This window comes from Astyanax mexicanus, chromosome 2 (assembly GCF_023375975.1).
Source record: "Astyanax mexicanus isolate ESR-SI-001 chromosome 2, AstMex3_surface, whole genome shotgun sequence".
Classification (NCBI taxonomy): Eukaryota; Metazoa; Chordata; class Actinopteri; order Characiformes; family Acestrorhamphidae; genus Astyanax; species Astyanax mexicanus.
Window position 1 is genome coordinate 29,847,279 of NC_064409.1, and position 24,880 is coordinate 29,872,158.

Consider the following 24,880-nt stretch of genomic DNA (forward strand, 5'->3'; position numbering starts at 1 on the left):
GGAAAAAGGAAAATTTAACTGATGGCAACTAATGCTGATTAACTTATCAAAACATTTCTAATCAGTTATATGACTTTCTCTGTCACTGTGAGCATTTCATCAGTCAACATCACTGATTTACAATACCTACAGGCCACCATACTGGTAAAAATAAATAAATAAATAAATAAATAAAACTTTTAAAATGTAATTAACCTTATATTCTATTATTCTATTAGAAAAAAAAGAAACCTACCACTTTTCATTAAGCCAATCAGGCAAAACATATGTTAAGTAATAATTGTAGGACATGTTCAATTCAGTTTTATGCATTATTTAAAACTAGCACAGTAGCAATTTACTATAGAAGTAAATTTGTAATAGTATCTTATAGCTATATGAAATGAGGGCAAACCCTGTATAAAAGCAGATGACACTGAATACAGCAACGTAAAATAAATTAATAAATACCTCAAAATCAGATTAATAGTTCAGTTAGTTTTAATCATACATCAATTTAATCCGCTCTGTGGAATTGGACTAGGTTGGAGCACTAGACTAGTGTAACAATGTTAATCAATCTGAAGTGCAGGAGCAAATCAACACAAAGAAACAAAATTAGCTTTTAAAGAGGCAAACTTGGGCCGTCAGGATACTGTGGCAGTTCATGCTACACATCCCTCCAAAGTGACTCGGAATGAGCAGGTTAAAATCACCCTACAGCAACATAAAAGACTGCTACTCAGTTACTGTAAACATCTGGTTACAGTGGCTATTAATAACTTTTTCCACATGGATGATACAGATCCAAAAAATGCAAAACTTGTTCATTTGTCATTAAAAATGTTTCTGTTTCTCAAGGTTCTTCTTGTTTTACATTTATACTATATATTTTACAAGAAAAGAGAAAAGAGCGGGAGAAAAGACAATCTAGTAATCCTGTTTTTCTTTAGCACTGTAAACTATTTTAAAAACAACACTGATTTATATAGGAGTAGCAATCGTTTATAAAACTCCACAAAAATAATTATAATTTAACCAAGTGCTGATAATACGAATTAAGTAACCAAGCATCATGTGTACATTAATGTACTATATCTGGTGGAAACATGTGCACACATTTTCACTCCAATAAACAGAACTTTTGATTCTGTAGCTGACCCTTTCACCTGCATGTGATAAAGTTCAACACTGTGACTAGCTCATGGATGTTAGGTGACTATTATTTTAGCTTCCAGTTAAGCAGTTACCGAGCTGTTTGTTTAGAGTTATGAGATAATTGGGGTTGATTTGTTTTGTTTCCAACCAAAAAGTAACAATAAACCAGTGTAAACTGATTGGTGTAATCTTTTAAACAAACATGTATTTTCTTATTTGCAGAAATCATTGGGCCTTCTCTGAACAGGAACAGGTATGAACCTGGTGACACAGTCTGAGGTACACTCTGAGTCTGTGAGACGAGTCTGGGCGAAGTTCTGAATGTCGATACTGGATCAGACAAATTGGGAGTTGACATGTAAGCTGGGGTGACAAGCAGCAGGTGCAACTGGCACTGGTGCTAGGACTGGCAGGTGCAGCTGGCACAGGGAAAAGACGGTGCACCACTGCCACATGTGCTGTGGACATGGGAAAGGAGCGGAGGTGGGAGGTGCATAATTAGTGGGTAGCACTGGCACAGAAGTGAAGGCTCTGGGTAAGTTCCTAGTCCTGTCTTCAGTCCTTTAGTAGGTTAGTCCTTTAGTGGCCATTGCCAGGCCAGAGGGTGTTGCACATTTTGTTGCTGACAAAGGAGCAGTGGCAGAGGAAGCCACCAGGGACGTTGCCTGGTTATCTAAAGATCCGGGGCTCAGCCCAGCCAGTTATAGGATTTTTTTTTTTTTTTTTTTTTACATATATTTTTTAAGCATCCTGCATAATACATAGTTTTTAAAAGTGTGCTGTAATTCAGCATGGTTGATTGTTGTCTTATTAAAAAGCATTTTAAAAAACTTGGAAAAAGGAAAAAACTGCATAAAATAGAAAATGAAAATGACAAACTCTAAAAACATAGAAAAAAAAAACATCACTAGCTTTCACGGCATAGAGTTTCCACAGCAATTTATGTAACAATATCATTTATTTCTAATTTCTAGTAGCAAAATTATAGTTACCTTTTACTGATGCTCACTTAAACAAATTAGTGAAAGGCCCAGTTATTAGTCAGTGATTCCAGTTTACTTCAAAACTTTCAATTTTGGGAATTAACCCGGACAGTATATACGTTTTATTACAGGTTTTTGGCGGGTTTGACTACAGGACCTAATAAAGTGTGCTTTGATAGTCCTGATTCCAGTGACTTAACAAATGTACAAAATGTTCACAAAGATGACAACATCTTGTGTTATTATTATTAATATGCTGCATGTATGTGGTAGGTGGCTGCAGTGGTATCCCCATGTGGTTACAATCCAGTTACTTGATGCTTATTATGGTGTTGCCAGGTATTGTTGAATAAAGGCTACGGTTGCTACAGTGTTTGTGGTGGTTCCTAGGGGGTTCACAAACGTAGTACTTCACATTCCCACTGCTCCCAACTGAGAACAGGAATTAGTCCAGTTTCTGTATACTGCCAATGTTAGGTGCAGCTATACTACAGTATAGATGAAGCTATGTTTGTGTAAAATAAAATCGTTCAAGCTTTGCTCAGCAAGTTAATTTATTTATCATTTACTTTTCAATATCTTCCAGCTGCGTTGCACCAAACATGAAATAGGAACTTAGAAAGGATGTGTACATATGCAATATGGTCAATTAAAGCATGTAATGCTGGGGAGACTTAAAGAATTAAAGGAAATGTATAATCTGAATTAGAAGGAACATATATTGCTTGCACCTTTTAGTAATGATTTTAAAAGTGATTTAAGTTATTCTGTTAATTCTTGATTCTTTAAAATCATCTTATGTCCCACTGGTGGCCTTCTGTAGAAGATGGAGCATGACAGGATACACAGGTGCGAAATTCTTCCCTTGCCTGGCCCGTACAGACTGCACATAAGCCTCCAGAGCCCCTCTGACCATGGATAAAAATACAAAAGATAAAAAAAAAAAAATCAGCTGCAAATAGGCATTAGATAAATAACAGCATAACATACATGTTTTATCTGCCTATGAACACCACAGTCTTAAATCACATTTTTAATATTGTGTACATACTGTATGTTTTAAAATATACGTTGTATTTCACATTCTAGAAATTCCAGCACTTCTAATAAATAGCTCTTCCTCGTTTAATATTAGCATATTGTTGGGGTCAAAAGAGTGAAATGTACAGTAAATGAATCATGTGAAAAGGGGGAGCTTTTATTATGTAAACACATTTATACAAGTTTTATTGTGCTTGCATGGTTTTGGATTCATTAAAAATAAATGTAAAAGTAACATTAGTTTGCATATTTAATAGCTCTAAAAGGTGCTGTTTGTTGTGAATATGTTAAAATTCTCATTTGCAATTAAGAGTTGCTCATATATTTGAAGAATATTGAGATTTATTTTTTACATTAACACCCAGCACTACTTTGTTGGTATATGATCTTGATCCATGCTCTGTGCAGGAAACACGCATTCATAAACAGTGCCTCCCTCTGGTGGTCAGGAGGAATGAAAGCGTTCCGCAGAAGTTTACCTACATTCAAAAACACAGTGTCTCTAGAAACTTGTGAAGATTACCTGATTAGAACAAGTCGGTCCTTTTCTGAGGGGTGATCATCAAGCCACTGAGAGTACCGTGCTACAGACCACTCGGCTCTCTAAAGCATGGTTAAAAACAGCAGTTCACACTTATGAAAACAGCATGTGGCAAAGCGCTTCTGAAGTTAAGAATCAAGCCTGAGATTTCTGTATGTGTTTGTACCTGATGAGGAGATTTCAGTTCAGCTGGGGCTCGAGTGAAGAGGAAGTGCAGGATTGTGCTGTACGGAATCAGATCACCCACAGCCTGAGAGCTAGATATGTGCTCACTCGTCTGAAACAGAAGAGGCCTGAAAAACATGCACACGTGCGTACATGTGATTAAACACTCACACACTCACACACACACACGCTCACTTTCAGTTGGGAATTCATGTATAATTTCTGTATATTCATTAGCTCTTTCTTGCAGCATATTGTGGTACTTCTTGTGCTGTCTGAGTTCTCTAAAGTTACAGGAGGATGGGTTTCACTCTTTAACACTTGCAAATTTTCTTCCACAAGTTTTTCAGAGTTTTTCTTTTTTTAATAAAGTGCTATGAACCAATCAAGCACAACATTAGTAGGTGTCTATTATTCATTTTACAGCTTCAGGATCACTTTGTAGTTCTATAATTACAGACCGTAGTTCTTCTGTTACTCTGTAATCCTCCTTTCATCCTGTTCTGCAATGTTCAGGACACTACAGGACCACCATCTTATATCATATGGGTATTAAATTACCCAGCTAACTAATTAGCCAACATTTTACCAGTTGAAAACTCACAAATAGCATACTTTCTTTAGTTTTATGAGAGCTTTGGATTTAAATGGTTATTCCATATGGCGTTTTATTTGCCATAGCTGCAGTATTAACCACGGGGTCTTATTTATAGGTTTAGCGTAGATCAGTGCAAAACACACAGCCCCCGAGCTACGCTAAGCTATGCTAAGCTATGCTCTAGCTAAACATGGAGCGCACCCTGCTCAAAACACATCCCCCAAAACAGTTAAAAATGGATACGTTTCCTTCTTTTGGAATGGCTGCTAATGTACTAGCTGGGTAGTTAAGCTACGATAGGCTTATTGTCTAGAAGAGAGTCTAACCGACATGGCTAAGCTTTCTATTCAGAACTGCAGAGGTTGTATTAGTGCTAACTAGCTAGCTACACACATGCACTCACACACTCACCTGAATGAACGCAGCAAGCGGTACACTTTCCCTAAGTCTGACACTCGTCTGCAGAAAGGTGCAATAGCCAGTTCCATCTTAAACATAACACACACATACAAAATACCATTACCATCAAAACCAAAAACTCTGTTTGTTCTCAGTATAAACAAAAATATAAAAATCATATAAAATATGTCTTCGAGGTATTCTAATTTGATGAACCTTAGAAAATGTAAAAGAGCAATTTTAAGACCATTTGTTGCAATCTCATTTCTGAAGTGGGTATTTTAAGTGATTTTAGTACAATGTGAACGATGTATTTTTCTTTTGCCTCTGCTAGGCAATTGAGTCACTGAAGAATCGCAGTGGAAGTGAGTAAAGTGAAGAAAAGTCATAGTGTGGCTGTAATATGTGTAAGCATAGGCCTGGACAATAATTTGATATTGGTTTTTATCGCGATAAGAACTGTTTCAATAACGGTGATATCAATTTTTGTACTATATCGATATGTATTATTTACAGAATCGGTCACGGACAGGCCTTTTCACCAAGTTCCTCGGTTAGGCTCGGCCCCGCTCGGCTTCAGCTCGGACCATTTTAGATGCAGAATAAAGCACCTGAAGCTTCTACAAGTAGAAGTAGAAGAGATAGTTGAGAGAGGACTAATTCAGCTTGCTCCAAATTGGTCCGGAAAGTGGAGCCGACCAGCAGCAGTAACACAAACAATTGCACTACATACAATATTTTCCTGATTCTGGCTGAAGCACTTTTGTAGTTTATGATGTAACCAAGTTATTTATAGCTGATAAAGCCCATAGGTTTGTTTATTTGATGGGGATATCATGTTCCTTTTATGTATATGAAGGCTTTTTGCATTCTTTATCCTGGTTGAAGCACTTTTGTTTTGATCTGTTAAATTTGTTTTACAAAAGAATAAGAAGCTCTGCCTCTGTTGTACCGTAAAGTCATTTATATTGGTAATATGTATATAGGATATAGGTTTATGTTTGACAGGGATGTCATGTTTTTATTTTGCTATATGCAAATAAAAGTAAGCATTGTTTTTTTTTTCTTTATTTCTAAAGTATTCAACCAATTTTCTTCAAAGTAAATAAATACATTTTCAAAGTATTTATATCAATATCGAAATTATATCATATCGACCGAAATTAAGGCATATATATCGTGGTATAAATTTTGGCCATATCATCCAGCACTATTTGAGCACAACAAAAGAGAGATAACTCAACCTGAAACACATTACATTAACATCAAAGCGTATGTAGCCCAGCATGTGTGCCTTATAAACAAACAGTGTGAAAAATCGAGATAAAAATTAAGATGCAAGGGATCTGCTAAAATACTCAAAATGTGTTCATATCAGAATAATGAACAGCAGCACCACAGCACAGTTCAGTGCCTGTAAGACATTTGCTATCTAGTGGAGCTACAAATGGTAAGACCAGTAATGCGAGTGACTCTGTGAGTGAAACAACATGAATTGTTGTGCAACAAATCAATACATGTATGGGCAGTTCTCTACAGCCTCTATTCACAGTCCTCACCTGGGCAAAGTCTGCAGCCAATCTCATTTTGCCACCCTCGCCGAGTGGCCGCAGTAGGCATGCATGGCGGATGAATAGAGTAATGGCACGCTGGGCAACACCCTCTGTTCTATCGTAAAGAAAATCCAGGCACTGCAGTGGACGAAAGTAGTCATTCATCACCCGGGTCACAAAGCCTTGCAGCTCTCGCATGTACAGAGAGCAAGGCATGTCTGGCTTATCTCCTGCAGGGATGGGGCTACACAACACACAAAAAAGCATGACACATACACGAAAATGTTCAATTGTTTGACACATTTAACAATGTTTGTCACTGTAATACCCATGAAAACTCTGAACTCAGGGTCAGCACCTATTGCTGCCAAAGAAAAGGCCACAGTGTCTGGCAGAGCGCATCAACACAGCAGGTCAGATTAACTGAGAATTTAGACAGGTTTAATCCAGTGATATCCGTCAAATCTAGCCAGACTTTTAATTCTATAAATTTTTGTTTAGCATGTATTATTTATCCAACATACCTACTTTTTATTGGAAATGAGGTTGAACAAGAATTGGTGCAATGTGCAAATGCAGCCTCAGATCAGATGCCTTGAGGTTTATATGGATTCAGAGACTTTTTTCAACGATTCAAGGTTTATATGGAAAACAATGGTCATAGTGTAGAGCAGGGGTATTTAATTAGAATTCAGTTTGGTCCAGTTAGAGAAAATTTAATCAGGCTAAGGTCCGGACCGTCGCCAGTGTTAACTTGTGTTATGATTCAGTGTTTTATTCTGTTTACTAAAGAGGCCTATAGTAGTTCTGTCAGTGTTTTATCAACAACTGAAAGACAAAACAAATTACACATACTAATAAATAGACCTGTCACAATAATTACATTATCAACCTATCATAAAATAAATGGAAACACCCTCAATAATTTAACATATCGAGTCTAATAATGTGAATCTGTAATTTGACATTGTCTCAAAATGCTATATTTATTCTATTTGATTTTATTTATATTAGATTTAGGCCTGCCTGTCATGATAAAAATGATAAGAATGATAAATCGTACAATATATAGAGAAATGTTTGCTGAACTTGGCCAAAATATCAGCTTTTTATTTGTTTTATTTTATTTTATATTTTTACTGTAGCATACTTTATTAAGTTGTGGGTAAAACTGAAACTGGGGAAAGTTGCAAATACTTTTTGTACCCTGGGGGTTGCCTTAGTTTTGAGGTAGGGTGGTTTTGGGAGCAAAGAAAGTTTTTTTTTTCTTGCTAAGGAGTTCTGATCAGGTGGAGTAAAGTGGAATATTTTGCACTCTTGTCTCGGTTGTTTCTCTTTAATTCCTTCAAGTAACACCGCGAGGTTACATTACTGTTAATATGTTTTGTAACTGTAGTATTTTAATTTCTTTTTCTGGTGCGCACCATTTGTCTTAGCTTTTCTCGCTTTATTCTTCGACTTCTCACCGCCTGCTTCGCCTGTGTGGCTCCGCGCTCTCGCATCTGCACATATCTGATTGGCAGAGGAGAGCGTTTGGTGATCTTACAGTACACGTGATTGGTCTGTAAGTTTACTGCGCTGTAAAGCACATAAACCATAAAGACACTAAACGTTCCACCGCTTTAAATGAACACTGTCAGAATTAAATCCTTCTCAGTAGTTTATTGGTTTGGGTCCGGATTGGACAACGTCTGGGTCCGGACCCGGTCCGCCTATTAGTGATCCCTGGTGTAGAGGGTAGAGGGACTATCCCAAAAAACATGGCAAATGACAGCCAACATGACATGACTGAACTGCCCGTAAGCAAGGTTCTCAACCACCATCAGTTCCCTGGGCATCGCACCACACTTGACATGTGACCTAATGTGTTTGTGTATGTTTGCTGCACAAATGGGTTAAGCTTTAAACTAATCCTTATTCTAACTTTCCTGTAAAAGACCATCCAGATGGTAATCTGTAACAAGTCCAAATGAGCCGTGTGTCATGGTATACGGTTGCAGCATCAATGCAAATAAATAAATAAATAAATAGAAATACATACGCTATCTTCAAGACCACATCTTTTCCAGGGATGTCCATGACTTTTTTAACAAGACAATGCAAAACCACATGCTGCACAAATTATTACAGCATGGAATCAGAAAAATAGGGTTGATATACTGGATTGGCCTGCTCGCCTGCTGTCCAGACCGGCTGCCCAGTTTCAAATGTCTTCTAGGGACTGAAACACTACAAAGTGGTAGATTCTTTACTGTCCTAATTTTGTAACATTTTGGATGCATATTAAGAAATGAAATGAAGCTGTTGGTTTGGGTTCTTGCTGTTTGCAAATGTAAATTACAATAATAAACTTTTTGATCTGGGATTGTAATTTGATAGCTGCAGTTTTGGTTGTAATCTTTCGACTTTATATCTAAAATATGAGTTTGTATTTTCTCTTTTCTATATATATGTAGTTAGTGAAACGTGTAGATTTACCCAGAGAAGTCCTCCTGATGCATAGTAATTAGAATGGCCTCCACAGAGTCTGTGACGGACATCAACAACGGCTGGACTGCACTGTCCATCAGAGCCTGCACTGACTGGAACAGGACATACATCATACACTGTATATTAGTTGTCATTAAAGCTACATGTCTTAGAAAATATGTACTTGTGCCTTTTTGACAAAGTTATGATGCTGAAGCTGTGTTTGGATATTTGTTCTTTTGTTTGTTTGGGATTGTGTGTGCATGCGTGCTTTTGTTACCTCCAAAGAGGCTGTAAGTGATTGCTCTGCATCCACAGGGATACTCAGCGCAGAAATGACCTGCAAACATATACAGAAGGATTAAAGCTCTCACAAGTGCTTGAAGATTTAAAACAAATATATAAATATACTGCAGGTTTACATTCTATTCTTCCATGTTTTCTACAAACCTCAAGAAGGGCTGGCAAATTGAATAGAATCTCTGTACAGACCACTAGAAAATCTTATCTCGCTTGAGATAACCTGTTTGAGGGTTTTTTCACCTATACAATTCTATTCAATTGATAACAAGCTGCAAATATGTTGCTTTAATAAAACATGCAAACAATGCAGCACTAGGACAGCAGTCTACTGGTACCAGGATTCCTCTTAAGAAGCAGTTGCTGAAACATGCTATGAACATCCTAAGGGTGCTCTGATAAATGAGGTCTGGTAATGAGGAAGGCCTTGGTTTAATGAAAGTACTGTAAGTTTGAGAGTACTGTAAGTAATGTATGTAAATGTATATAGATGTAGATTCATCACAGCAAATGTTTTTAAGACTTTTAACTGTCTGGTTTGGTCAGATTTCTGTGCTTGGCTGAAGTGGAACCCAGTGTGGTTTCTGCTGTTATAGCCCATCTGTCTTAAGATCAATCATGATTGTGTATTTTGAGATGCTATAAAGCTGAACAGTTCATAAACATGTCATGATGATACTTATTTTCATCAAAACCTCAGATGGGGAAACAAGCATTTTATACTCTGCCGTTTTTGCAAGTTTTCCCACCTACAAAGAATAAAGAGGTCTGTGATTTTATCATAGATACACTTAGCCCAGTCAGTGTTTCTTTAGGAAGCTCTTCTATTCTGCACTCATTACCTGTATTAAATGCACCTGTTTAAACTTGTTACCTGTATAAAGACACCTGTCCACAGCCTCAATTAATCGCACTTCAACCTCTCCACCATGACCAGACTAAAGAGCTGTCTAAGAACACCTGGGACAAATCTGTAGACCTGCACAAGGCTGGGATGGCCTACAGTGCGATAGGCAAACAGGATGGATAGGGAGGATAGCTGGGTCATGTATTATTATTGTGGCCAACAACCTCTTTCCCTTAAAAGCATTAAAGACGGGTGATGGCTGAGCCTTCCAGCATGACAATGACCTGAAAAACAGACCCAGAGCAACCAAGGAGTGGCCCCGCAAGAAGCTATTTAAAATCCTTGAGTGGCATAGCTAGTCTCCAGACCTAAACTCAATAGAAATTTTTTGGAGGGCCTGGAACTCAATGTTGCCCAGCGACAGCCCTGAAACCTGAAAGATCAGAAGAAGATCTGTACGGAGGAGTGCGCCAAAACCCCTGCTGCAGTGTGAGAAAAGTTTCTATAGCAAATATAAATCTCTGTTTTCCCTCTTGTATCAAATACATATTTAATGCAATAAAATGCTAATTAATTATTTAAAAATCAGGTTCTGTCTCTCACACTTGAAGCGCATCTACGGTAAAATTAAAGACCCCTCTATTCTTCGTAGGTAAGAAAACTTGAATCAAATATTTCTTTTCCTCACTGTAACATATGCGTATGTATAACACGTATTCTTCTGTATGCACAACAGCGTAAACAGCAGCACAAAAAGTACCTGCTCAATGAAATCTATGAATCCTCCACATGATTTGAGACAATTAACTGAAACACTTTAGTTTCTGAAAGCTGTATAGTTAGTGTGGTACTCACTTTAGACACAGCTTGCTGTAGTTGGTACAGTGAATTCACCACTGCTACATTTCTCCTCTGACCCTCGGTTAATGGTCCAATCACCTGACTGGCATCCCCCTGTGTACAGAGCTAACAGAGAGGGAGAGGGAGTAAGAAATTCTTCTCTGAATGTTTCACAAATTACCAACCTGTACCAAACAGTGGGAAACACTGAAATAAGCAACAAGCCCACAGAATGAATCATTAACTACATGCATTATATAAAGATACTAGTGATGTCAAACAGGTGATGTCAACAGGTCATTATGATCATGATTTGGTTCAAAAGCAGTGTCCAGGAAGAGCATTAAGGCACAAAGACTGGCAGTAGATCTCTAGTTTGCAACAAACGAGCAAAAAACATTACTAAAATGTTAAAACTCTTAATTAAAGAAAGAAAATGTGCATATTTCAATTGCTACAGAGTACAATATCATTAAACTATTCAAGGAAGCAGGAGGAATTTCAGTTTGTAAAGGCCACGGGCACAAGCTGAACACCCATGATTCAGGATCCGTCAGACGCACTGCATCAAGAACCATCATTCAAAAATAGTTTAGAGGATCATATGGGTAATAAAGTACTTTGGTAAAGTTGTTCAAGCATTACAATACACAGTTACTTTCTTGATCACGCACTTACCAGCTGCTCAGACTTCACACAGAAGAGCTGCACTGTCTTGGCGACATTCTTTGCCACAGCAACAGTCAATCCAGAGTCTACTAACGCAACATTCAGCTCACTGCAACATCACACACACAGCCTGCTTTAGATAAAGAACATTAAAAACACACAGAGCAGCAATAAACACAGCATGTGAATTATTCTACTTAAATCAACACTACTCTAAATATATAGTACACACACACACACACACTTTGTGTTGGGCATCCTCTAGTCCTTCATCAGGGGTCACAGGACACTACCTACAGCATGACAATGACCACTGTTGGTGGACTACTCTTAGTCCAGCAGTGACACTGAGGTGTTTAAAAACTTCAGTCAACACACCCCAGTGTCACTGCTGAGATGAAAATAAATCCACCTGCTCTGTGGTGGTTTCTCATGTGGGGTCCTAACCATTGAAGAACAGTGTGAAAGGAGGATAGTGAAGCACACAAAATACAAAATACAGTCTGTAATTTTAGAACAATTTTCATGCAAAGTTCTGCTGACAATTTTTTTTTAAAACAGGTACACAAACCTAGCGATGGTTTTGATGATACTGTCCATCTCATCGCTGGCTGGAGGGCTATACCCTCCTTGTGGGAAAACCAAGTTGATTGGATCAAACAGACGTGAGAGTGATTTGGAGAGGTAGGCTGCTTCATATGGCTGCAGAGACTCCTTCAGGGATTTCTCTGGACTGTTGAAACAGGTACAGGTTTATTTCAGCTAGATTAACATAATCGTACATGATCTTTTTTGTGTAATACTAAGGTCATCATAACAAAGATTATGGATTAGGGCTGCAAAATAATGCACCTCAATTCATCAATGTATGTATGCCATGTTTTTGGTCAGGTATAGAATTAGATTTAAACTCAGTGATGGACAGTAATTGAAGTAAAACTAAAGTGTACTGGCTTTTTTACTTTCCTCTAATAAAAGTGTAGGAATGAAACAGCATACTCACTCATACTCCTGTTTAGTGTTTGTGAAGAGGTCTTGAATGTCGTTTTCAGTCACTGTTGAATCAAACTCCAGCCCTGAGCCACTGCCTACCGGCACCACCTGTATCTTGGCACTATACTGCTGTAGCCGTTTCCACAACTCATTATAGAGTCTCAGGAGCTTAGGGTACTCTCCTTCCAGAGCCTGCTTCAGGAACGTGGAGGCTACAGAAAAACAAAAGATAAAAGCGGGAGAGGGGAGGACGGGAGAGTTAGCATACAAAAACAGATTTCATTTTCATGGCTTGATCATCAAATGAAAGAGAATGGTTCCACTTTCCACCCCTGAAGCAGTGACACTGTCAACACATTTGCAAGATAAAAACAAAATAAGAGAAAAATATTAACAGAGGAGGCTGCACTAAAATTCACCCTCAAGGAAATGTATTTACATATTAATGTAAGACACAAACATGTAGTTGAATGCTGGATAAGGGAATGTACAGTTGATGCATGTTTTTTTGTTTTGTTTTGAAACGTGAACTGTACCAGCACATAAGTGAACAGCAGACAGCACACACCCGGATGCTTCTCTCATCTTGGCTGGAGGTTTCAACCATGCAGACCCAAAGAGTGTGTTTTTAAACACAGACTTTCCAACCAGGGGAAACAACACTGGACCAGGTCTTCACCAGGAACAGAGGAGCCTACACAGCCTCCCACCTCCCCCTCCTTTGAGCCTCTCATCACCTCACCATTATGCTAATGCCAGCTTACAGACCACTGGTTAAAGTCACCAAACCAGTTCTTAAGCAGGTACGAGTGTGGCCAGAGGGTTCCTCAGAGGCACTTCAGGACTGTTTCAGGAACATACAGAAACCGTCTCTGCCTACATTATCAAGCGCACTGATGATGTAACTGACCTCAAGACCATCACTGCTCGGGCTTATCAGAAGCCATTGTTGACAGGAGAGGTCCACAAGCATGTGAAGGCTAGAAATGCTGCCTTCACAACAGGAGACCAGGCAGGCCTGAGGACAGCCAGGGCCAACCTGTCCCGCGGGATCAGGAACGCTTCAGTGACTGCAGAGACACACGGAACCTGTGGCAGGAAATTCAGTCTATCACAGGCTAAAAACCCCACCCACAGACCTGCGACATCTCTCTGCTGAATGACCTGAATGGATTCTTCGGTTTGAATCACTCAACAACACACCCGCTCAGAAATCCAACCCTCCTCCTGGTGATCAGGTGCTGACGCTGTCCCCAGACAGTGTGAGGAGAGCATTTAGCAGGATCAATGCTCGAAAAGCACCTGGGCCTGACAAAATTCCTGTTCGTGTGCTGAAGGACTGTGATTGGGAACTCACAGAGGTTTATACTGACATCTCTGAGTCAGGCTGTGGTTCCCACATGCTTCAAAGCCACCACCATCATCCCTGTCCCAAAGAAGGCATCGCCATCCTGTCTCAATGACTATCGTCCAGATGCACTCACACCCATCGAGGACTTGTACAGCTCCCGCCTCACAAGGAAAGCTCTCCGCCTGGCAGGAGACCCCACCCACCCACTACACAGCTTCTTCAGCCTGCTGCCATCAGGGACGAGACTGCAGAGCCTCGGTGCGAGGACCAGCAGACTGCGAGACAGCCCCATCCATCAGGCTGTGAGGATGCTGAACTCTCTTCCTGCTCTACCCCCCATCCCAATCCTGCCCCCAGCACATACTCACTCAGCATCCTGACCCCCCCCATCCCATACCTGCCCCCAGCCCACACTCACTCAGCATCCTGACCCCCCCCCATCCCATACCTGCCCCCAGCCCACACTCACTCAGCATCCTGACCCCCCCACCAACACAGTACTGGAACTTTAAGAACGGCATTCACTCACACACCCCATACCTGCACTACTGCTACACTCACACCATCATATCCACTTTAATTCCCCCTAACTCATTCACCTGACCAGTCTTAAGCTATTATACCACTATATTTGCACTAATGTTTATACGGGTTCTGTTTACACTTGTACTGTCATTTCCTCTTAATATAACACAGTGGATCAACACCAGCAGATAACATGACTCACCAAACCACCACTGATCATCAGTAAATTTTGCATTTCCTTTGGAAATCAAGGAACCAAAAACTGGAGAAACATTGGGAAGGCACATATTCCAAGCTGCTTGAGGTCTAGTGTGAAGTTTCTACAGACAGTAATGGATGTTATTTCAAACTAAAAGCCCTATGGAAAGTACTGAAAGTACTGCAATTTCTTGATATTTCATATAATTCTCATAATGTGGAATCCATAATATTGCAGTGGACACAAGACTAACACACTATATGCCTTCCACCTTGTTAGATCAATGGCTGCACATCTGATCACAAACTCTCTCTATGTAAGCTAATCTGAGAGGTGGTTGTTTCTGCTCCAACAGATCTAATAAACAAGCATTAACAGGCTAATTTAGGTTTGCTTATGCAGAAAATGAACAAAACTGTAAAGGAATCCAGTCATCTGATACAGAGACCATCACTGGTCTGTAAAATCTAATTTGAACAATATTTGTTTCCTCATTTCCCTTCAAAAACTATCCAACATCAGGCTCAATTTACTTTTCCACACTTAGCTAAACTCACTCACCTTGTGTGCTTTTTTTGAGTTCCACAGAGAGCATCTGAGTAACGGAATTCCAGAAAATGTATAAGATATCTGGATGACCTTCCTGCAGAGATAAAAAAAAAAATCAATAATGGTTATGATTGCAAAGCAAATATAAAAGCAAAACAAATCATTCTAGATTCCCAGTTTTGAGTTTTACTGTGTTTAAATTAGAAAAAAAAATTTCACACAGGTGTTTCTGACTACACACATACTTTCTGTTGCTTCATTACTGCAGAAATAAGACACATAGGTTTTGGTATCTGTAGCTGCTGTTGTTCTACATGTATGATCCCCACTGCTGATGGCAGAAGAATACTCAAGAAACATGATTCAGGTGGTGGGTGTGTATTAGTCACTATTAGACTACCAACTGTAGAATACTTCACAAAAACAAATACACTGGCTACACTGCAAGACAAAAACCACTAAACTGACCGGCACAGTGAGGCAAAAGCACACAACCTCAACTGTGAAACATGGGCGTTAAAAAGAGCGTTGAAAATAGTTTATCCAGTTTTGGTCTCAACTATCCTGCCAAGGTTTTCTACACTGGAGCCTTACTGTGAGGATTTGATTGCATTCAGTAACAACAGAAATTGTGAGGTCAGGATGCTGGATAATGACAACCCCATCTCCCCATCTCCAACTCCCCAATTCATCCCAAAAGTATTGAGTGGAGCACCATCATTCCACAGCTCAATGAAGGGGGAATTTAGACCCCTCTAGCCCACACCTAAGAGGAACAGTAGCAAAACAGTACTGAGAAAAGGGATATTTTCATATAAAATATATATGGAATATTTTTTTTTATCACCTTGACAATCTCATCAATGAAGCACACGTGAGTGACAGGATCCCTTTTTTTGGTAAGGACCTTCTGAAGGTGCTGCACCTACAAATTAAATGATATCATGAAAACCTTGTATAATTTGCATATCTGTAACCCTGTAAGCATTCTTATGTAACAAACAGAGACAGCATATTACAAGGCAATAACAATGCATACAGCATACACTAGAAATACAATTAACAGTTCATTATATAGCTACATTTATTCACTAAGAATGTTTTTTTTTTAGCATACCTGACTACAAGCAGAACAAATGTGGTCCATTAGCTTCTCTAGGTTGGTCCAAAGAGCAGCACGAAAAGTAGCTGTGTTTCCTGGAATCGGTATAACAGCCCTACCTGGAGCCCCTAAACAGAAGACATGTGTTATATAAAAGTTAGGTTCTTGTTGTGCATTAAAAAGTGAACTATTTCTTTCTTTTTTTTTTTTTTTTACTTTATATTTAGTCAGATTTGTGTCAGACAATGGATCATTTAACAATGTGTTTCACCAAAAACCACTACATCGCAGTGTTGCACTCCATCATTAGATCCCACTGTTCTCACTGGTTAAAAAAACATTTACTCTGATTCTATAAATATGAGTGTGTGTATTATACCATGGGAATTCTTTTTTCATAAACTTGATTTAAACAGTTTCAATAAACCACCTTACTAACTGTATCACAGTGTATTGAGAAATACTGAATCTTAACTCCTGTATCGTGATATAAATTATATTAACAGGTTCTTGCCAATACACAGTCCCAGCGCAAACTGTATTTATACACTGTTTAGGTGTAAAAGGCTTAGATCTATATGATCCTTCTGAACTCTGGAAGTTTTTGGCTGGTGTGGGCTCCATTCACTATTGTTTAAGAGAATTCTTCAAGAGAATGTTTGAGCATCTTGTCTGTGAGCTGGATCTGAAGCAGTTATGGAGATGAAGGAATTGTTCACAGCCTTCACCTCAGTAAAAGTACTAATACCACATAGTAAATGTAGTCTGTTTAAAATCAGAGGTCCTGCATTAAAAAGCCTTTTAATTAAAAAGTACCTAAAGCTTCAAAAGTATAAGCACTTAATGAAGAGACTCATATAAGACTGTCTTAATATTATAAATCACCTTACTGTGAGCATCTGTATCACTGGTGTGCTTTTGGTAAATAAGCAGTGTCTGCAGACAGACACTATAGCAGATGCATTCATAATAACTGGGCTTCCAGCACGGCTACAGTTTACGGTCGCAGTGCGGGGGCGGCGGTTTCTTGCCGATGGTATCGGTTTATTTATACTTTATTGATTTTTTTTTTTCTTTTTCCAAGTAGAAATTTCCATTAAAAGTACAGTAGTAGTAGAAGTAGGTGTAAATGCGGGGGTTTGGGTGCGCTCCACACCTGCAGAGCAAGGGCCTGCTCTGACGAAGATAAGGACACTAAATGATTCACTAAAGCCATGTATGAACTGTTTGTACTGCCTATGTAACTTTGTGATTCCAGGTTGCTTAAGAGGGGTCGTATAACATACCCCTATGAGGACTGTTAGCTAAAAACTGCCCAGTAACCAGACTAAAGCCCAGGTCCTGCAAGGGTGGGATGTGCATCCCTCAAAGGGCATGGAAACCCCTACATAAAACACAGTGATTGTTACTATATGGGAGAGAGAGGATTCTGCATTATCTGTTGTGCTATCATCTCCAATAAATGCTACTCACTTGATCCAGAGATTTTGTGTAGAATTTCTTTTACTTGAATTTCCGCCACAGGGTGCCTTGCCTTGCCTTGCCAAATTTGTGTTATGTTAAGTCCCTTTCATTAAAGTGTGATATTTATGCCTGTTTTTGCCATTAAGATATTTACTTATTATGGCTACTTTTTCTAGTATCTGAAAGAAATCCAAGGTGTGCGTATACAGGCTAGGCCTGTATATTGAGTTTTTTTTAAGAATTATCAATAAATTTTCATTCAAGAGAGAATATTATTTTATATCAATATATCAATACAGATACATAGCCAACTGTTACTTCCATCTCTAGAATATATTTCATGTTAATCTACATCTGAATGTTAATAAAAGTGGCTGTATAAAATCTGGAATATTAAACTTTGTTCCAGAAGTGTCTTTTTGTTATTATCTTATGGGATTAAAAACATATTGAGATATCCATCAAATAGCCATTCAGCTAAAAGAAAATCGAGATATTAATTTTGATCTAGTGTTGCCCAGCCCTAATACAGGCCATGAAGAACCACCTGCAAAGTGCAAACAAATGATAAAAAAAAAATCACATTAGAATTCAATGTAACCTCTGGTGTTTGCAGGTTGAGTAAGGACTTTAACATCAAGGGCACTGGTTATGCTCTCCTGGACAGAAGCCTTGTAGCCATCCACCACACTGATGATGGTCTCTCTCAAACTGCCAAGATTGTAGAAGACCTGCAGCGCTGTTCCCACCTGAGATGGGTTCTGGAGTTGGAACAGACAAGAAACAGCAAAAAGTACAATATGAGTTATTTCATTTCCCAAAATGTATAAAAAAAAAATTGAAAAAGAAATCATGACCACCTGCAGAGTGCTGTGACAGGAATAAAATACATAACTGTTTAATGCAAACTCTCCTATTTCAACACAATAAAATAAATATTTTTCATTACAACGTTATAACATTTTACTAGTAATTATCATTCACAAGAAATGTTTTCCGTTTTGTCAAGAAGAAACAGTGACAGGAGTGCGTTTCTACCTGAATCTCCATTCCCTGCTCCAGTATTCTTTTAGCCTGGTTCTCCACCTCCAGGCGCACACGACTGATTAACAGCAGGTCATTCTCAATGACATCAATCCCAGACAGATCAACTCCCTGAGACAAATAGTCTGAAAAACATAAATATTATTTTACACACTTAGCATTTGATTTTGGTTTAAGCACAGTCAGCTATTCCATTCAGAAATTTAAATGCCTCGTTTTAAATGTCAGAGTCCTCGGAATTACACTAATAAGTGTGGAGCTACTTTGAGCTTGATGGTGTAAAAATAGAGTTCTTTGCATGGGTAATGCTATACCCCCATCACTAGCATTGTAAACCTGTTGGGATCATCTGCCAAAAGCTCTGTATTTCGGAATGCTGGGGTGAACAGAGGAGGGCTATTCAACTTAAGTTGTTACTCGTTATCATGTTCAATATACCCAAAGTATACTGAGATCTGTACTGAGTACTGAGTACTGAGATCTGTAGATATATCTCAGTGCAAGCAGCACAGTCTGCAAATATACAGACTAGGGTTGTAACAGTACGCAGGGATCGTCTCTCTGTCTGTCTGTCTGTCCTTCTGTCATGCTCAATCGCGCGCTCTGTGTGTGTGTGTGTGTGCCTGTGCCTCTCTCTCTCTTACTCGCTCACTCACGCTCTCTCTCTGTCTGTCTGTCTGTCTCTGTCTTTCTCTATCTGTCTCCCTTTCTCTCTCTTTTGCTCACTCACGCATGCTCTCTCTCTCTCTCTCTTTGTCTAATAGGAGTAATAAGTAAAGAGTAATGGTGCAGAATGCAGAATGCCCAGCCGCTTTATTTTTTTCCACCAACTGTACCAAAAACATACCAAACCGTGGGGTTTACACAGAGGTATGACCTAAACCGTGTATTTTCTCTACCGTTACACCGTTACTAACACAACCCTAAGATATTTCGCAAAGAATAACAGGATCATGTTTTTCCCATCACTGGCTTTGGAAGAGCATTCATATTAATCTTTTTAGATAATATTTTTTACAGTTAGAAGCAAAACCATCCAAGACATTCCCAGTAATTAAGTGTCAACTTATTGTCTGCATTGTAGAAATCATCAGAATAAAGCTGGGATAACATTAACTTTTATTCTGTTGTTGCTTCTTTATGTACAGTATTGGCACTTGAAACTAGAGCTGCAACGATTAGTTGATGTAATCGACTATGTCGATTATTTACATTTGTTGACTACAATTTCCATTTTCGTCTAATTGTCAATTTGTAACAGTACTGGGAAAAGAAGAGCAATGGTAGGTGTATAAATTGCTCACTTGCACAGTTTACACTCAACTTAGTCTGTGTCTCCAAAAGTGCCCAAACACAACAGATTACATATTTACTCACTAAATATCAGTACTTTACACATTTAAACAACATCTAGACATTTAAATGCCTTTTAAATCTCATGTTCAGCTTCTAGTGTTTTACCAGATGGAGGACACGTCAGAAATAATCACTAATCAAAAAAATAATCATCAGATTAGTCGACTACCAAAAAAACATTAATTGCAGCCCTACTTGAAACATTATATTAGTATTTAAATTATTCACAACTATTTAAAATATATGTATAAAACAATAGAATACAGATAAATGTATAATATCGTCTGCTTAAACTAAACACCTGGCATCTTTTCTTTGCTGTGATTTGCTGGAGATTGTAGTGCTTTGAATTGTGAAACAGACCAATATTAATTGAATAAGAAATATCATTTCACAGGCCAGACTAGAGTGTGGGCCTTGTTTTTGACAAATGGGGTCTAGACTATTCTCCTCACTTACCCAGTTCATTGAGGCTCTGGGCAGCTTTGGTCAGCTCCCTGCTGCCACCCTGAAGTTGAACTTGCAGGCGCTTACTCAGATACAGGATACGGATTATTCTCCTGAGCAGATCACACGCTACCTGATGGAACAATATTTACACTCATAGTTACACTTTACTAAATCATACAACAGAACATGATTAATGGAAACCATTACTAGATTACACCTCAAACAATGATCATGTGTTAACAGAGCATACGGCTCTACTTACAAAAGCAGTAGGAAAGCAAAAGGTGGTGCTACAGGTGTTTGGAAAAATCTGTAGCTAAATATGTCAACTATTAAATACAGGGCTCTAGACTTATTTTTTGCACTGGTTGTGCAAGAAACTTTTATTCACACATAGTGTACTGGATTAGCTGCAATGGCTAACAGCTGGCGACGTTAACTGTATTTCCGAGCTGAATTAATCCCTGTTTTTTAATAACAGATGTGGATTATGGCTGTAGTTCACTTGAGTTAGTTACTTATTACATTCACAATGCCAGAATGCTGTTGGCCCAATGCTAGCTAGGCTACAGACTGCAGATCTAAATGGAGATGGCTAATGGCTAACTGGTGAGGCTAACTGTATTACTAAATAAATCTGTGGAACTGGAATCCAGATCAGTGATGCATTTAGTCAGGTTTTACTGTCCAGCTCAAGCTGCAGACTGGAATATGGATTGGTAAGTGGATCGACAGCGGTCACCCGTTATCCAATACGCTGATTATGTCAATATCAGCCCGATACCGAGATCAGTCCCATCTCTACCTATTACAGACTTTACACACAAAATAAAGAAAGAACATAGGCAAAATTGGAGCAGCCCAAGTCTGCACTAAAACTAGCCTATGGTTGAACGTATGCACAGATGGTTGAAACAGATTGTGATCTAGAAATACCACTTCCCTGCTTGTTGTCCTGCTGTAACAAACACAGCAAAAGCTGGTAAGTTACTCATTAGTTGGATGAGGTGTGCTGTAAGTAGTATAAACTCTATAACCAGTAAGGCAGAGCTACTTCAGCAATAGGATTAAAAAACACTGCAAAGCATAAAAGCTACACATTTTGGTGCCAGGCAACAAAAAAAACAAGAAACAAGAAAAAAAAAAAAGTTTTAATGTTCCTAACTACTATTAATTTAAGTATTAAACGCATTCATGAAAAAGAGCTAACCTTAGCATAGTTTACGATATTATCAGTTTTATAGCACGCCAGTTTATCTGTGATTGTTTAACCTTAGTTTTAAGGCTTTTCACTTAAATATTTAATAATTCAGAGGCAATTTTATGAATGAATATTACTTAGAAGCCTTTACAAAATTAATTTAAAACACTTAAAATTATTCAATTGTAATGATGATATGGTAAAAACCAGGAACATTTTAGGCATTGTTCAGCCTTTCTGTTTTTTATTTTAAGATCAATAAAATGAAATATTTATATGGATGAAGTGTTTTTGCAGCTCTATATTTTGCTATAATGAGTTTAGATTCAGCATGTAAAATTATAAACTGCTCCCTTTCACTGGTTAAATATAATTGTTATCTGAACCTGGAATGGTCCTTTCTTTCTTCAAAGGACTGGAAACTTTATAAGAAAAAAAAACTACAAATTTTATAACTTATTTTGCAGTAAAGAAGGTATTTCTGCATTCTCTACTCCTGAGGGAAATATATTGTGCAGTGTTTCTCCCTCCCTCTGGAAGATCTCTTGCTCTCTCAGAGTCTCGGGTCACAACCCCCTCCCCACCTCCCTCTCCACAGAACATGCCACCTGATTGGCCGACAGAGCTGCATCACGTCTTTGTCTCTGTAAGGCTCTGCTGAATCAGCAGATATGTGGTTGAACACGGTAAACGCTGGCACAGTTTTAATGGCTTTAAAGTTTGTATTAATATTTTTCTGCCTCAATTTTTTGCAAGCACTGGTTGGACATAAAAGCCAGGAGTCTGAGGTAGGCACTGGTGGGGGCTGGGTGTGTGTGAGGGGTGTCCTCAGGTAACCCCGGGGCATAAACACAAGCCGATGTAAACTGTAAACAAACCGTGCAATGCACTTATTTGGCTCTAATTCAGAAACCGTACATCCTACAGTAAAACAGTTTTCTGTTCCGTAATCCTGATAGTCAGACGGTTTAAATGATGTATAACAAAATGATGTATAAATATGAACATACAAACAACGCAAATATGAAAATTATGAATCATATTTTTTATAAACAAGGCATATTTCGCCCTAAATGTTTATTTTCTGAAAGGAAATACAGCTAAAAAGGCTAGATAACTGTAAAGCATTGTGTTTAGCACTGTCAGAACAAAGAATACCTGTAGTCGTGCAAGCTGAGAAGTCCGAACCACAATCTTATTATAGGGGTCAACTATTTTGGTCCGTATCCTTTGGTATTGGGGTGAAAGAGGGACAGAGGAAATGAGGAGGGAGAGACAGAGACAGAGACAGAGAGAGAGAGAGAGCATTAGTTACTGACTGCATACACTAAGCACTTCAAATATGTTTAGAATGTAATAGGTTTTTAGATACCTGTCTACAGCACTTTGCAGTGCCGCAATCCTTGTCTCCATCATTTCCAGCACACCTACAGTAATTAGACAAAACAACGGTCAGATACAGCTATGAACAAGATTATCAGCATATTACTGGTTTAATTGAACCTGAAAAACAACAAAACCTGCCAATGTGAACTGCCAAGTTTATACCAGTCGTGTCTAACCTTTGCTTTGTTCAAAAAATTATCTAGTTTAAAGTCATAAAGAAATGCAATATTTTGCAAATCATCTAATATTTTACTTACTGAGATATTCACCGTAATATATTGTAACTTTTTTTTTTTTTTTTACATAAGAGCATATATTCACTAAGCCTTATAATAAACTACATTGGATTATACTCCTTCTCAACAATTCTTGAACTAAAAGATTCATATGTAATAAACAGTGTAGGAGATCAGTGTAAAATTGATCAGTTCTTACTGTCTTAGTGTAAATTGAAAGGAAAAGTGTATTAATGTTAGTTCTTTATGATTTGGTGTAGTAAAGAAGAAATGGATTATCATTAGGGGTGTGACGAGATCTTGTGGCATGTGAACGTTTAGTGTTGACTTTTTGAGAGGGATCTGGCAACCCAGTAGCAGTGAGTGTGGTGGCTGAGCAGTGAGAGCAGCTCTCAGCGGAAGAGGAAAATTCGTGCATTTGCATAGAAGATGCTTCTGCTACTTTTAAGTTGTATGTCTGGCTGCATTTTGACTTTCCAGTGGAAACAATCAACGGTAACAGAGTGACCAACAAGACACAAACCATATGTAAATACTGTAAGTAAATCCACTCATTTTTTACCAAACAATAAATATACCATCTTTACACTTGTTATGGGTGAACACCAGATTAGAGACACCAGAAATGTCTTTAATATCTTTAACTGTTTTTAATATGTTTACCTGGTTTATCACCACATTATTAAAATACACATATACATATCATAATTGATAGTAACCCAGCTGTTATCCATAGCTGTTATCCTTGCACATATCCATGCAGTTTAATGCTATAATAACAGAGGAAGTTCTGTTTTTCTTCTTTTATAAGAACTTCACACTCTGAGATCTGCTGTAGTTTTGCTGGGCTGCAGGTGGAGGCTGTGTTTGTGTGATAGTGATAGTGATAGTAATAGTGGTAGTACAGGTGATGTGATCTGTAGGTCCAGCTCTAACTACAGAGACAATACTGGGTACCTTCCAGAGACTCGATCCCTGTGGCGTGCGCCAGCAGATCTTCATGCCTGGCCACCACCTGAGTAAAAACAGGAGCGGGTGAGACAGCAGTGACAGTTCTCCCACAGCCCCTGATCCCGTCGCTCTCTGCGCGAGCTGCCCCTGTGAGGATCGTACCTGGCAGTGCAGCTCTCGGTCCAGCTGACTGATGCCCTGCGCGAGCTTGGCGAGCTGCTCTGCGATGACTGCATGATGAATGGCGCGCGCTGTGTATGTTTTCACATCGAACTCCTGCTTCAGAAATTCTCCATAACTCTCTACAGGAGACAAACCAGCAGCAGCAGTTACACAGCCCGTTCACAGCAGACCGACCGCCCGCCGGCGCACTTACTGACACTGATAAATCAGACATTTAAACACAGCTCACCGTCCTTCAGCTCTTTAATCACAGAGACCGCGGCCACCTCTTCTCCTCCAGCCTCCATTACTGCCACCTCACTCATGACGTGAACACTCTGCGACACTACCCAGCGCGAGCTTCCGGAC

The 24,880-nt window shown here is 38.8% G+C and overlaps 1 protein-coding gene across 1 annotated transcript; it reads right to left on the reverse strand.

The window, feature by feature from the left end:
* Window positions 1–457: 457 nt before the first annotated feature.
* On the reverse strand, window positions 458–24,880 carry cog5 (component of oligomeric golgi complex 5). Its single transcript, XM_022671527.2, has 22 exons — window positions 24,762–24,880; window positions 24,512–24,651; window positions 24,356–24,413; window positions 23,149–23,203; window positions 22,935–23,004; window positions 20,585–20,705; window positions 18,764–18,894; window positions 18,327–18,486; window positions 16,277–16,389; window positions 16,007–16,084; window positions 15,172–15,253; window positions 12,546–12,747; window positions 12,114–12,275; window positions 11,552–11,651; window positions 10,889–10,999; window positions 9,167–9,226; window positions 8,896–8,999; window positions 6,424–6,661; window positions 4,877–4,953; window positions 3,869–3,995; window positions 3,685–3,764; window positions 458–3,028 (listed from the first exon to the last, which is right to left on the reverse strand). Exons 1-22 carry the CDS (start codon window positions 24,835–24,837, stop codon window positions 2,917–2,919), a joined length of 2,457 nt encoding a protein of 818 aa, XP_022527248.2. The 5' UTR covers window positions 24,838–24,880; the 3' UTR covers window positions 458–2,916.